The sequence below is a fragment of the Physeter macrocephalus genome, chromosome 18 (genome assembly GCF_002837175.3).
Source record: "Physeter macrocephalus isolate SW-GA chromosome 18, ASM283717v5, whole genome shotgun sequence".
Lineage (NCBI taxonomy): Eukaryota > Metazoa > Chordata > Mammalia > Artiodactyla > Physeteridae > Physeter > Physeter macrocephalus.
In genome coordinates this window covers 68,901,605-68,916,528 of record NC_041231.1, presented here as the reverse complement: position 1 = coordinate 68,916,528, position 14,924 = coordinate 68,901,605, and the positions used below count along the sequence as shown (strand labels likewise).

The window sequence follows — 14,924 nt, the reverse complement described above, 5'->3', positions numbered from 1 at the left end:
CTCACGGGCCCAGCCGCTCCGCGGCATGTGGGATCTTCCCGGACCGGGGCACGAACCCGTGTTCCCTGCATCGGCAGGCGGATTCTCAACCACTCCGCCACCAGGGAAGCCCTTTTTTTTTTTTTTTTTTTTAATGAGGTTTTTTTCTTTTCTTTTTTTTTAAATTTTCCTTTTTAAAAATTTTCTTATTTTTAAAATTTTTTGGCTGCGGCGCGCGGCATGTGGAATCTTAGTTGCCTATCAGGGATCAAACCCGCGCCCCCTACAGTGGAAGCGCGGAATCTTAACGACTGGACTGCCAGGGAGGTCCCTCATGAGATTTTTTTCTGACTGAATTTTCCAAACAGATTGTGAGGCTTCTTCTTGGAGGGATGGGGAAGGGAAGCATGATTGGCAAATATGCTGTAAGTGGTGGCACATTACCCCAAAGGCCTGCTAGACCCAGCGAGGCAGAGGTGGAGCGCTGGGGGATGGGGGGAGGGAGGGCACTGCGGCAAACATGATGGGTTCGAGGCTGAAGGGAAGACAACGGGGTTCGGGTGGGGCTGGGGGAGGGCTTGGGGGTCATTTGGCCCTGGGTGTATGTAGCAGCAGCCGGGACCCCAAACACAAGGAAAGCTGACAAAGCCTACACTGGGGACCACCCCAGGGGTGGCCCCGTTTGGGTATTTTTTTAAATCGCCCCGAGATCCACTGTGTGGAAATAGACTGTAACTCTGCGAAATGCTGTAACATTGACTTTGTTTAAGCATCAGTTTCAAGCCCTCTTAGAATACATGGGGCCAGTATTGCTGCTGAAAGGCTCATTCTTTATATATTGAACTGCACAGCTGCAAGGAGAAGCACAAATGTTACCAACTCATTTGTCATGCAAACAGTGCTTCAGAAAGAAAGAAAATACTATTATGTGGTATATGTGCTAGGCAATCACTATATCAAATTCATGGTATTCCATGCAAACACAGGCAGAGAAAAGGAAAACAACACTCGGTGAGAGAAATCGCACCACGTGGGAGCAGCTAAGTCGGGGGAGATGGTGAGGCTAACTCAGAAGCCTGACCAAGCAGAGGTTGTCATCTCCCCCGCAATGTGGCCAGCGATAAATGCTCCATGATAGAGCAAGTGGCAGGAATGCAAACACTGGCAGAGGTGCCTTGTCCAGGGACCCAGGGTGGGGAGACAAGGTGGGGGTGGGCAACAGGACCACAGGGGAGGAGGCGAGATCGGGGGAAGGCGAGAACTGAATTGGAGGATTAGAAAGAGAATGGAACGTATGAGACCAGCAATAAGTGTTTGGGAAAGGCAGCTGATGATCGATGTGGAAGGAATACAAAGAGGGAGTGGGAAGGCAGAAGGAAGACCACAGTGTTACTTCCATTTGTCACCACTCCCCATGCTTCCCTTAGGGCTTTCTCTGTCGGGTGGGAGGTTCTACACAGCACTGATGCTGCACACAAATGGGTTAAGTGCCAACACTATGGAGAATGTGTCCTGAGCACCTTATACAAATTACCCCTTCTAATCCTCACAGCAATCCTATGAGGTTTACTGGCCAACAGGCTAGAAATGTTCATTGGATATGATCCCACGTCTAATAGTGGTGGAGTTTGGATTCAAGAACCCCCTACCTAAATCCACAGGTGACACAAGACTACGTCTTGGGGTCTTCTCCTACCTATCTCTCCTTATGAAAATCCCACCATCTGGCCACACGGCCTCCTCGCACAGGCTCAAACTGCCCCTAAGAGCCCAAGGGCATTTGCCTCTCCTGCCCCCACGATGGGATGTGCAGTGTCCTCCTCTGGCGGGAGCTCATTTCCTGCCAGCCTCTGGCCAAGGGCAGGGCCTGCAGCCCCTTGGGGCTCAATGTCAGTGAGTGAACAGCCAGGAAAACACAGAGGCCTGCCAACCATGACCTTAGTTCAGACCAGGTCCCAGAGCATGCCTGGGGTCTACACCACAACCCAAACAAAGCCCTTCCCTGAACGCATTGGTTCCCAAGCGCAGAGAGAGGCAAAGGATTCCATCTCCCCACTCTTGGTAGTGCTTGTCTTTCACCACTGTCGACTAAAATGCACTACTTAAAAGTTGAGAGTTATGTTTTATTCAGCAGACATTCTTAGGACTTCAAGCCCGGGAGAGAGCCTCTCAGATAACACTGAGAAAACGGTTCCGAAGGGGAAGAGGGGCAACTACCTGCAACAACACCAGGTAGTTGAAACAAAAGATAACTGTCAATAAAAGAAAACCAGATAACTCAAGTTAAGGAATTTAGCACTTTTCTATGTATGGGAAGATGCAAGAGTCTGGGCTCACTTAAACCATTCTTTCACATGCACCTCAGCTATCTGGGGCCAGTATCCTGTGTTTTCTCATCTAGAGTTTCCTCAAGCTGCACTGTGGGGAGTGGCTGCTAGATGGCGGACATCCCTTGTTTCCTTCTTGAGTTCCCTCAGGGCTCATCATTGGGGGTGACTGTAACGTGGTGGCTAGATCCCTAGCTTACTGATATGGCAGGCAATATTTTCTTACCATTAAGTAATTCATCCATTAAATCAACATGACTTTATCGAGTGCCTACCACGTGCCAGGGACTGTGCAAGGGGAGGATTCAGAGGTAAACACCACTTGCTCTTACAGACGAAAAGGACTGAGCAAGGTGGGAAAGAAAAAAGGAAACAAAAACAAAACGCCAAAAACCCTCAGACCTCCCCAACATGGCAGCCTTGGAGGCTGATTCTGACCTCCTCATCATGGCCCTCCCATAGTGCGGTGCAGACCTTCTCAACATGGCGATAAAGAACGACCTTCTCAACATGGCGCGGGCCCCGCCCGCTCCGCCGCGGCCGCCGGCGGGAACAGTTCCGGGTGCGGTGTGCGCCGGGGGCAGGTGGGGGGCGGCGTCCTGGCCATGGCCGGCCTCTCGGACCTGGAGCTGCGGCGGGAGCTGCAGGCCCTGGGCTTCCAGCCAGGACCCATCACCGACACCACCCGGGACGTCTACCGCAACAAGCTGCGCCGCCTGCGGGGCGAGGTCCGGCTGCGCGGCGAGGAGCGGCTGCGGGAGGAGGCCCGGGCAAGGGGCGAGGAGCGGCTGCGGGAGGAGGCCCGGCTGCGCGAGGAGGCTCCGCTTCGCGCCCGGCCCGCCGCGTCCTCCCTGCGGTCGGAACCCTGGCTCTCCCCGCCGGCCTCGGGCCCGGCCTACACGACCTCTGGGGCCTACGGCGACATCGGGGCCTCCGCCGCTTCCTGGTCCAGGAGCCGCGGCCTCGCCTACCCCCCCCGCCCCGCGCCGCTCAGACGCCGCGCCTCGGTCCGGGGCAGCTCCGAGGAGGACGAGGACTGCCGGCCACTCGACAGGGCCGCGCCGGGCCCCGGCCACGGAGTCCGTCGGTGGTGGGCCTCGTCCCCGGCCCCGGTGCGGCCGTCCTCCGCCCTCCTCGGTCCCGACCCGCGCCCGGGCCTGCGGGCGACGAGAGCGGGCCAGGCGGGTGCGGCGCGGGCCCGGCCCGAGGTGGGGCGGCGGCTGGAGCGCTGCCTCTCCCGGCTCCTCCTCTGGGCCAGCCTGGGGCTGCTGCTCGTCTTCCTGGGCATCCTCTGGGTGAAGATGGGCAAGCCCTCGGCGCCGCAGGAGGCAGAGGACAACAGTACGTCCCGGGCCGGCGCAGGGGAGGGCCTTGAGCGCGCGTGTGTCCACCAGGATGATCCCCCCTCCCACCCCCCGGTCCTCTCAGCGCCAGGCTGAACACTCCCGGGCCTTGTCAGATGTCTCTGGCCGTCTTCTTCCCTCCAGACTTTGACTTTCCTTCCTCCAGTTTTGGGAGGAGAGGGCTGGGATTCCTGCATCTGCAATAATTTCTGTGTTCACTTTCTCCTATTCTCATTTTCTGCCCTAGCCCTCCCTACTAATCTCCCTTTCAGCCACGTGCTGGAAGCAATCTTTCTGTGGTCACTTTTATTCTCCCTCTGCAGAGAATGCCCTCTAACACACCCCTCTAAAGGTCCACCCCCACATTGCTTTTGAGTTCTTTTTTCCCTTTTGATTTCTTGCTCTTTCACACATTAGTGCCCGTTTGAAGGCACCCCAGGTGTCACGGCTCACAGATAGGCTCTGGTTGGGGTCCCAACTTTGCAGCACCAAAAAGGCCACATACTCCACTTCTTTGGACCACAAGGACCCTCATTTGTCAAAAGATTATACTAGCCCTGCCTATGAGACAGGTGTGGAAGAGCCTTTTAAAGAGTTTAAACTGATGTAAATGATGGCATTTATCACTGCAGCACCTTCTTGGGGTGTGGTAAAAGGGAGGGTCCCGTGACTCAAGGATGTTGCCAGCCATGCTTCTGTCCACAGATAGTTCCGTGATAAGACATGCCAACAAGAAGTCTGCAGGATACAGTATGTTAACGAATAGTTAAGGGTTTGTGTTTCCTAAAAGGAAAATTTGCTCCTTCCATAATTCTGGGCTCTAGGCTAATAGGAAACAGCACAGAGACCTTTTCTTTATAAATTTAAGTATAAAATGATTCTAGTTCACTGACTTTTAATATTCTTTGCAAAGAATGATTGTGATTAATACTATTCCCAGCCTCTAGCCCAGGCCACATCTTTCCACGCCTAGCAGGAACAGCCAAAATGCAGGGAAAGGCTAAATTATGTCTTAGCTGTTGCAGCAGATGGATGTTTGGGTGTATGAACAAGTCTGTGGGTACGGGGACCCCAGGCTCGTGCACACACCCAAATAGTTTCTTGACTATGAGAGCAGTTTATCCACTTGCTAGAGAAATTAAGCAGACCCAGGAGTGTCATGGTACTGTACTGGTACTAACTATAACTATTTACATTGGTGACGTCAAAAAACGATATACTGTCGTACTCACTGCTGAGATGCTTTAAGACAGTTGCTCCTGGATAAATACTGGGATTTACCTGGAATTCCCCTCCCATGATAGTATTAATCCCTGCTTAACATAACGTGTACAATTTATAAAACCATCGTATGTGTTGTCTTGTTTGAGACTAAGTCTGAGTTAAGCAAGGAAGGCTTTAGTGATCCCATGTTATGATGAAGAAACAGAGGCTCAGAGTGGTTAAGTGAATAGTTGCCTACTATCCTGTGGCTAATCATTTTCCCCTGGGATTAGAACACAGCTGTACTAATCCCGAATCCAAGACCGAGAACCCCTTACGTTTTTTACTGTCCGCATTTTTAAAATGCCTCATTTAGATGACATCTTTCTAATCCCACCCCACCCCACCACCCACCCCCCGCTTATGTTGGTAATGTTTTACTTACCCTGAATTTTGAGAGTGATCCCTTTTTGTACCCTTTCCCACAACCCGCACTTTTAATTTCCTCTGTTTCTTTTCTTGGTCTCAGTGAAATTATTGCCAGTGGACTGTGAAACAAAAACAGATGAGGTGAGTTTGAGTTTCTCTAGCTTTTGCTCTTCCTCCCAAGGATGTTGGCCTCCATCAGGAGGTAAACTTGCCCAGAAAAAGATCATAATAGGATCACTTTCAGGAGTGCTTCCTGTAATGTACCAGAATCATATTGTGTTCTGTGATGTATGTGTCAGACTCAATTGTGGCAGTGAAGGAGTACTTGAAACAGAATTGACCTTCCAAGATCCAACCCCCGGCTTGTTATGGGAACTCTGCCATCGATCGCAGCATTAAGGACTTTGATATTCTGCCTGAGTCGATCTGGGGGAATGCAGTAGGTTGTGGTCGAGGGACCTCTCAAGCTCCCCTGGCTTCAGGAGGAAGGGCTGAGAGCTTTTTAAGCGTCAGGAGGCCAGGTTCTCAATTCCACATTCTCCAGTTGTACATCTGTTGCTCTGAAAATGCTGTTCTGATTTGAAACGTCATCAGGGAGTTGTTTTAAACACATCTGAAGTGGAGTTAGCCCTCTTAGTCTATAGATTTGTTTTATGAAGCTTTAATGTTCCCTACAGATAATATTTGGGGAGGGTGAGCAGCCCCATCCATTTACGAGTCATGAAAACAGCATTACCGAGGAGCTGGGGTGCTCCGGTACAGGTGGTAGTCTGGGGAAGATACGAGGCAGTACATTTTCAGGTCATAAATCCTGCCAGGAGGAGCCTTGTGCTGCCAGAGGGCATGACTTAGTAGTCTAATTATTAAGTGTGCAACGCCTGGCCTCCCTGAGCCCTGAGTGCACACCTCTGGCAGCCTGGGGGCTGGGAAAGCAAACACCCACGGTCATTTCCAGGCCCCTGCGTTGACTCTCTTACCTGTGTTAACAAAGGGGCATCCTGATGCAGACAACCAGTTTTATTTCCCTTTGGCTTCTGCTGTGTCATATTTGGGGGTGTTTTTATGACACATATTTATTGCTTTCATCCACCAGATGTCTTTGCTTCCTTATTGTTTTGTAAAAACAGACTCATAATAAGTATAATCTGCCTTCTATTGTAAAAACTGCAGTTGATGATTGAAGGAAGTGGCCCAGAAACATGGCCAGAAGGGGAAACTAGAATTTTGAAGACTGAAGACAAAAACAGGGACCAAAAATACTTTTTCTGTGAGACTTCTCTGGTGATGTTAGTTTCATTTGTCTTTTATTTAGAAACGGGTTCCCTGGTTTCTGTCTCTTGGTCCTTCACACCTCTGAGTATCAGGCCCAAGACGGAATGACAGATATGCTCCGGGGTGCTCCTCTGCCCTGGACGCGCCTGGCCCCACCTGAGTGAGCCAGTCGGGCACCATCCAGGTCCTCACTAAAGACTTGCTCAGCGAGCACCGACAGGCAGGGCCTGCGCCACGACATCACAGGCTCCCTTCAGTTGCAGTATTGGGTTCGGTTGAGCTGAGATTTTATGGGATACCCTTGGCCTTCAGGGTGGGTGGATACAGGAACAGGCGGGTTGGGAGGTGCTTCTCAGCTTGGGTGAGTTTCTTGCTGAGTCTCATTCCTTGTGTGGCTCAAGCTCACCCAGAACCCAGACGGGCATTTGGGTTTCAGATACATGTATTCTTTTCCTTCTCAGCTGACTGTGACTCTGTTTTTCTTTCTGCCTTTGTCCTGCTGAAACCCTGGGGATGGGCTGGGAGTGGGTCTGTTGTCTTAACCAGGCTATCTCGTTGTCTGGTACCTTCTGTCCTTTAGGTGATATCAGCACTGCTTTGCCTAAATGTCTGTGAGTTTGGAACAGTATTAATTGCTACTGCTTTTTTTTTTTTTTCCTGGTTGCGACAATAATCGATGTTTAGAAAATTTGAAAAATGTGACAAAAATCGCTCGTGATTCTGAGACCTAGAGATAATCACCATTAACGTTTTGGGAGCATTTCCTTCTCACCTTATCTCTCTGTGTATGTGTCTGTAGAATTGGGATCTCTGTATATTTAGTTACATTTGACACTTAATTATCAGCTTTTCCCATATTGTTAAATAGCATTTAAAAAGTAGTTGGGGTTTCTAACTCAACTAGGAGGTTGTCAGTTGTTTCTGGACATTTATAGTCGTGTGCGTAAATCTTGGTCGCATCATTTCATACCTTGTAAAGGCATTAGGGTCTTTAGGCCATGTGAAGGGACAAATCTTGGCCTCTGAGACTGTCAGAAACCAAATTAGATCAGGGCAACAAATGAGCCCCGAGAAGGAAAACGACCTTGGTTCCTTCTGTAGCTGCAGAGCCAGGTCCAGAACCCAGACCTTCGACTTCCAGTGCAGGGCTCTGCCCAGTGACAACCCAGAAGAGGCCTGGAGTTCGAGGGGTGAGGGCTTGGAGTCGACTGGCCACACTCCAAGTGGCTCCACCATCTACTATGAACTGTCGGTTCTTGGTGGCCCACTTAAGGTCTCTAAACCTTGGGCCCCTCGCCTGAGAAATTGGGGTACAGTGAGGAGTGCAGCGAGGGTGCGGCGCTCCCTCATGTATAGACCACTCAGCATGGCACCCGGCCTGTCGTCCACTCTCAAGGAAGAGCGGTCTTTTTTAAATGTTCCAAATCCAGTAAGTCTAGCAAAATGGTGTCCCCACTGTTACAGGTGCTGAAGGAGTAAACGTGCAGATATTCTGATTTTCTCAGACAGGTGACATTTATTCTCTCCCTGCAGTTGCAAGATTCCTCGAAATTTTCCATTTCCAGGGAAACGCAGTCTAAGGTTAAACACTTGCATCAGATAATCCACAAAGTAGACAATCCACAGGCAGATTGTAGACACTTGGCTCTCCAAAAACGGACAGGAATGGCCCACGGGGGAGACCAGACTGCATCGTGCAGCGTTTGCTCTTCCCTCCGAGGAGGCTGGGCTCCTGCATTTCCCCACAACCTCACCGCCCCTGCTCCACGGCCCCACCAATGGCCTTTATTCCAACGGGGACCACGGGGCAGAGGCCCAGGAGCCTCCAGGATGGTGGACCCGTAGTTACTGTGTCTGCTGTTCATCTGCCTCTGCTTTTACGGTGTTCTTTTCAGTCAGTTAACCCAGTATTTATCGGCCCTATCCCTGGGCCCACCCCTTTGCAGAATTTGTTGTCGTTGTTGTTTTAAAGTATGAGGTGTACCTTGCTGTTGAGTCCTTGACCGTGTAGCTGAACAGGTAAAACCAGGCAGACAGGCCCCCCTCACCCACCCCTCCTTGCTGACTTCTTGTCCCGTGCCCTTACAGTTCTGTCAGGCCAAGCAGAAGGCGGCCTTGCTGGAGCTGCTGCACGAGCTGTACAACTTCCTGGCCATCCAAGCGGGTGAGTAGGTCTCCCGAGGCCCAAGACTACTCACGAGCGGGTTGTGGGCTGAGATGCCATGTCATCTCCCAAAAGACACGCTCAGAAGCCCAGTCTCCCCTTCCCCTCCTCCCCACACTGACACATCTTGTTTAAACCTTGCATCTGGGCGAAACGCATAGGTTCCTAAAGGATCCCAGGGGTCCTGGCATGTGCATAGGCCTTTCAGCAGATGTGCCCCCTTCTCTGGGATGCCCCCCACCTCATGTTCTGGCGGTCCATGTTGGACTGGAAGGGCCCAGGCCTCAGGTCTTCTCAGAGTCTGGGTCCCCCAACCTGGAGGGCCTCCCTGTACTGGGTGGTCGGCCCCGCCTGGTGCAGAGGCCTCTACAGGTGGAGCGGTCTGAGCGGTGGGCCAAGCACCTTCAGGCCCGGCCTGCCCTCCAGGGCCCTAGCGTCCCATGTCCCCATCTGGCTGTGGGACACCGGACAAGTCCCTGATATCTCAGGGCCTCAGTCTCCCCATCTGACTGAATGATCTTGGGTCTGTCTTTTCTTAACCAAATGAAAGCCAAGTGCTGTTCTCTAGATGCCCCCCTGAAATCTCCTCCATCCAGAAGGCTCCCCCACTGTTTTCTTTGGTAAACATGTTCCTTGAGGCCAGAGATGGCACCTGCATTATACTGTGTCCTGCCTGACACCTGGCATCCGGGAGGCTCTCCAAATCACTGATGACGTGGATGACGGCTCAGGGCTTGTGCCTGTGTTAAGTGTACTCGACGTCTGTGGGAGGTTCAAGGGGCGCCTCTCACCTGTAGGGCCAACCCTTGTCTAAGGCTGTCGCCGGGAGGTCAAGCTTGGGTGGACTTGTACTGGGCCCCAGCTCTGCCACCTCCTCCCTCCTGACTGCTGGGAGACTGGGGTGGTCAGGGAGGCCTCTGTGAGCTCCTCGGAGGAGAGGTAGGAGTTGGGGCTCACAGCATCACAGTCATCTATGGCCCAGGTGCTTGGCATATAAATTCTGGCCTGAGGAGGTGTTTGAAACCTTTGTGACTCAGTTGTGGTCCAAGGTCCAGCAACATCAGTGTCACCTGGGAGCTTACTGGAAATGCAGAATCTTAGTCCCATCTCAAACCTATTGAATCAAAGTCTGAATTTTACTAAGACCTCCCCAAGATATAAAGTCGAGAAGCTCTGCTCTTAAACCATGGATCCTAGTAGACAGTTCTTCTCCATCCCACCCTCCTTGTGTGGTCCTGGCTCATGCCATCAGGGGGCCTGGTACCCACCGTCTTCCCACAAGCTAGGCAGGGGCAGCCCTGAGGGTATGCGTCTCAATGAGACAGGCTGCAGGGCTGCGCAGGCTCTGTACTCAGCCATACCCCCTCCCCCCACCTCCTGCTGGAGGTCAGCTATGGACAGGGCACTGGCTGGCCTTTGCAGGATTCAGCCCAGAATCCTGCCCACAGGCTGCCCGTGGTCTAGTAGAAGAGATAGGCTACCTACCCCCCTGACCACTGGGTGGTATAAAATGCCATTGGATGAGAACCAAGAGGCCAGAACTTCTGGGAGGCACAAGGCCTTTTAGCTAGAGTGGTCAGGAAAGCGTCACAGGGGAGGTGGCATCTGTGCCAGGCCTTGAAGCCCAGGTGGGATTAGTTATGTATTTGTGGGGGAAAGGTGGGGCCAGAGAGGGAGGAAATTATAGGGTCAGAGATGGAAGCAGCTTCACGAGGAAGGAGAAACAGAGGGAATGGAGTTTGGAAAGGCCAGTTGAGTCCCACCCTGGCTGGCCATGGTTGCCAGGCCACCGGGGGTCCCTTCTGAAGGCAGTGAGGACCGGGAAGGCTTTTGAGCAGGGGAGTGATGGACGGAGAGCCAGGTGCCAGGGAGGCAAATGTGGCAGCAGTTTGAGTGAAGCAGTGTCAATTTAAGCGGAATCATTTTAAAGCTTTGTTGACCAAACATGGATGAGAAAGGGGAGAGGAGGAAACCAGGAGACCTTGGCAGTGGTCCTGGCAGGCCTAAGCAGGGCAGGGTAATCTGGGTTGGGGCAGGAGCACAGGAGAAGCCAACTGCTTCTCAGGGGACCCAGAAGGACGAGATCAACTTTGAAATAGGAGGATTTGTCTGTGTTAGGGGGTGAGGGGCAGGCTTCAGTTCATTCTCAAGATTTTAAAAATATTATCTTCAGCCACTCCCTCCCCAGCACACAGACACACACAGACTGGCAATCGCAGCCCCCAGGCTGTGCCAGGTCAAGGGCAGTCAGGCCGTGTATGGGGGTTAAGGATCTTGTGCGGGCCCAGCCCTGCACTGTCCCTGCTTCCAAGGGGTCTAGTGGTGAAGCAGCACCTGGTGGGTGAGCCACCGTGGGTGATCAAGAGCCAAGGGCTGTGGCAGGGCCCCAAGTCCAGCCGATTTGGCTAAACAAGAGGCCCCTAGGGCTGGGGGCTTTTCAGAGGGGCTGGGCCTTGGGCCGGGCCTGGGAGCCTGGGCAGGACTAAGGGGGAGGCTCCCAGCTCCATCCTAGGTGGGAGCCAGCCACCCAGGGTGCTCAGAAGAGAGCTTTGGATCACCATATCGGGGTCCCAGCACATAGACACCCCTTCTTCCATGGGGTATTTTGGACATCCCTCCTTAGGGCCCCTCAAAACCTGGCATTCTAGGTCACCTGCCTGTGTCATGGGTCAAAATCCCTGCAATGCAACAGCCTCCCTGCCTTTTTTTTTTTCCCCAGCCTGCGTTTATTTATAGTGCCATCCAATGCCTTTCGAAGCTGTCTGTCTGATCCTTTTAGGGATCAGTTGCAAACAGACCTTGGTATTGGGCAGCTTTTTAGTCATTTAATGCAAATTGCTGCACTGCTTTGCAGGTCAGGTTTTAATGATCTGGAATCGATCCAAGCTAAGTGGCTTTTGATCCTGCTGCAGAGTGAAGATGCCCCACGGAAGCTGGAGCCGCCGGGCCACATGTTCCCCATCAGATCTGATGGCTTGATTTTTGCTGCAGTTTTTAGTTGGTTTCAGGGTAAATTTTTTTCACCTCTTCTTTGTATTTGAATGTGTGTTTTTTCCCTCCTAGGTAATTTTGAATGTGGAAATCCAGAGAAGCTAAAAAGCAAATGCATTCCTGTAATGGAAGCCCAGGAATATATAGCAGTAAGTAGGCTGCAGTGTGCGTCCGTTCCTGGGAGGTCCTGGTGCTTTTGTATTGATCTTTCAAGCCCTGCATTTTTTTTCCCCTTTTCTGTTTTGTGTTTGCTTTCCCTTTTTTTTAAAAAAAAATTTTTAACTCAGTTGAGTGTTAGGCTACCTTAAGTTAAGGCAACGATGCGGTGACTGGGCCCAAGGTGAGCTGTGAGCCAGAGCCAGGCCTGCCACAGCTCGTTCCTGACCTGCTGCTCCCTGACCAGCCGGCGTGGGCTGCTACCTCTGCCCCTTCTTTAAGTGGTCCTGTGACTTGCTCTTCCTTTGGCTCATTTTTCCCCCTTCTCAGCAGCCTTAAGACATTTAACCTGTCATTCTCTCCCCTCAGGATTACCGTCTGGGTTGCTCTGAGTCCACTTGATTTTTGGTGTGGCCTCAGGATGACAGAATTACAGATTTTTGGAACTGGCAGAAACCTAAGGGGTCACCTCATCCAGTTTTCATTTCACAGATGAGGAACCTGGGGCCTAGAGAGGGGAGGGACTTGGCCAAGGCCACACAGCCGGGACTGGCCGCAGGGCCCCCATCCTGACACTTTCTTTCATCTCACTGCAGATGAGCTGCCAGCTCTCTGGCCTGATTCTTCAGTCCTTGAGAAAATTACATGCTTCTGCTGTCTCAGACCTGCATTGTTTTCCTGTGTGTGCTTCCGCATCACCTCCTCTGGTTATAGCCTCTTCCCTGGTATCATCAGCTACAGACTTCTTTCCTGCCAGTTTGCTGAGCATTTAGCAGAACAGGGCTTTGGGGCAGGCGGAGGACATGGAGAGGGCTTCCTTAATCTAGCAGCAGAATAATATCCTCCAACTGCTCCTCCCAGATGGAGGACTAATCTCCTCCCGCCCCCTCCCACAGAATGTGACCAGCAGCTCCTCCGCCAAGTTTGAAGCTGCACTGACCTGGATTCTGAGCAGTAACAAGGACGTGGGCATCTGGTGAGTGTGGGCGGGGCGTCTGGAAGCACCTGAGGCCCTGTCATCACCCATCAAGGTGTCTCAGGCCGGGAGGTAGAGGGCAGGTCTCCCAGCCAAGTCGTCTTGGGCCAGGCCTGAAGCTGGGCAGCGGAAGGAGAAGCATTAGGAACACAGTGTAAGGAGCAGTTTCAAAATGAGACACAAAAATCCAGGTGTCAGGGTGATCGCCTGGCAGTCCAGCTAAACCTGTTTCAAGTAACTCAGTCTGTGCCCTTTCCTTCACTGGCCCCGCACAGTTTGCTGGAGATGGCATTTTTTTGCACTTCCTTTCCTTGGTGCTAGTTTTCGTTTGTAGATGAAATGATTCTGTATGTTGGTTTCACTCAGTATAGAAATTGCAAAAGGAAAGACCGAGTTTTATTCCAACTGGGCAGTTCTGCCTGTTTCTGTCCCTGGCGAGCACGGTTAGCAGAGACAGCGTGCCCTTCACCCTCCTGAAAGGCCCTATCTGGCTGCTCGGCCCAGGGGTGGGCAGGCACCAGCCACTGCCTGAAACTGGAGTCCCCTGCTGGAGAGACACTCGCTTCATCGCCCCCTCCCACCCTTCAGGGTTTGTCGGGGTCTCTCTGTTCAGGTTACAGCTGCTGATATTAAAGCACACTCTAGTGTTTTGTTCTCTTCCTCTCTAATCTACCCAAATTACTAATTCCATCAGCAGTGCATCCAGCAGAAGCCCCTCGGGCAGCTCAACCTAAAGCTTGATAACTGGATGCATGGCACGATTAAAATTCGTTGGCTTAAAAAAAAAAAAAATGAAACTTCCCTGAGTGGCTGAGCGATTTTCCTGTGTGTTGGAAAGGCAAAAAACACGGATTTTATCCTCGGCAGCGTGCACTGAAGCTGCTAACGCGGAGGAATGATGACACTGCCTTTTCACATTGAGGAGGGTGGCCTGTGGGGAGCTGAGCCTGGCTCCCACGACCAGTGTTAGAAGTGGGTCGTGAGACTTTGCTGTACAGCAGAAAGTAACACAACGTTGTAAATCAACTATACTTCAATTAAAAAAAAAAAAAGTGGGTCATGAGAAACCCGGGCAGTTTGGGCACCAGCCATTTGGCTGTGCAATCCAGAGCAGGAGCCTGTTGCCTCGCTGGAAGAAGGTGGAGTGTCGGCAGTGTCCCTGCGTGTCCTGACGCCCCCTCGCAGGGGCGGGGGTCTGGCCTCCAGGACCCTGGCGGTGTTCGTGCTCCTGAGTCTCGCGGCACCCCGTGGTCTCTGCACGTAAACAGCTTATGTGCCTCCTCATCACCGAGGAAAGGCACCCCCTCCCAGCCGTGCTGCACAAAGCCGGTGATTCCGTAAACATTTCCATTTCTCTGTGCTGGGAGGGGGGCATCCAATTTACAGTTTAATCTTCCACATGCTGAGAGGGGTTGTCGAAGACCCAACAGAGGGAGGCGTCACTTCAGCGGCAGGGGTTCAAGCCTGCTGCCGTCTTTAAAGTTTTATTCTTTCTAAGTAGCCAACGTGGGAAATTTCTGGAAAGAGTGCAAGCAGGATAGGGAGTCTATTTTATAAGCAAGTGGAGACCTCAGAGCCCCGCCTTCCTCCTCCTTCTGCTGATAGTGAGGCTTATACAGCGGCTCCTCAGAGCTGTTGAACGTGTCTACAGCCCTGTGTCCTGTTTCAGGTTGAAAGGGGAAGACCCGTCCGAGCTGGTGACCACGGTGGACAAGGTGGTCTGCCTGGAGTCCGCCCGCCCCCGCATGGGTGTCGGCTGCCGCCTGAGCCGCGCCCTGCTCACGGCCGTCACCAATGTGCTCATCTTCTTCTGGTGTAAGTCCTGCCACCTTGTCACCCTGCCCTTCCCACCGCGCCTCCTGGGAGCCCAGCTCAGCAACACTTCCGGGCATGGGTGATGCGGTCTCTCGGAGTTTGTTTCTGTCTAGTGAACCTGAGGTCTGTCTAACGAAACTGAGGAGATGAACCAGTCAGCCTCTGCCCTGGGTCATCTTTCCCTTTGGAGACTGGGTGGCTGGAGCAGGAAGATAACTAGAAAACATCCTGGATTGGGGGCGGGGGGCCATCAGCATCCCCAAGAGGGT

General features: G+C 52.3%; 1 protein-coding gene across 1 annotated transcript; it reads left to right on the top strand.

Annotated features, from left to right (window-relative positions):
• The first annotated feature begins 1,507 nt into the window (after window positions 1-1,507).
• Window positions 1,508-14,753, top strand: LOC102993138 (LEM domain nuclear envelope protein 2). The gene is made up of 6 exons (XM_028479514.2): window positions 1,508-3,647; window positions 5,382-5,422; window positions 8,642-8,717; window positions 11,781-11,857; window positions 12,761-12,840; window positions 14,510-14,753. Exons 1-6 carry the CDS (start codon window positions 2,912-2,914, stop codon window positions 14,736-14,738), a joined length of 1,239 nt encoding a protein of 412 aa, XP_028335315.1. The 5' UTR covers window positions 1,508-2,911; the 3' UTR covers window positions 14,739-14,753.
• Window positions 14,754-14,924: the final 171 nt, after the last annotated feature.

What these genes read in the sequence shown, in the direction of transcription:
- LOC102993138 (XM_028479514.2), top strand. Translation starts at nt 2,912, where the DNA reads ATGGCCGGCCTCTCGGACCTGGAGCTGCGGCGGGAGCTGCAGGCCCTG. An exon ending in GTGAAACAAAAACAGATGAG is followed by an intron (nt 5,423 to 8,641) that starts GTGAGTTTGAGT and finishes GTGCCCTTACAG; the next exon opens with TTCTGTCAGGCCAAGCAGAA. An exon ending in CTTCCTGGCCATCCAAGCGG is followed by an intron (nt 8,718 to 11,780) that starts GTGAGTAGGTCT and finishes TTTCCCTCCTAG; the next exon opens with GTAATTTTGAATGTGGAAAT.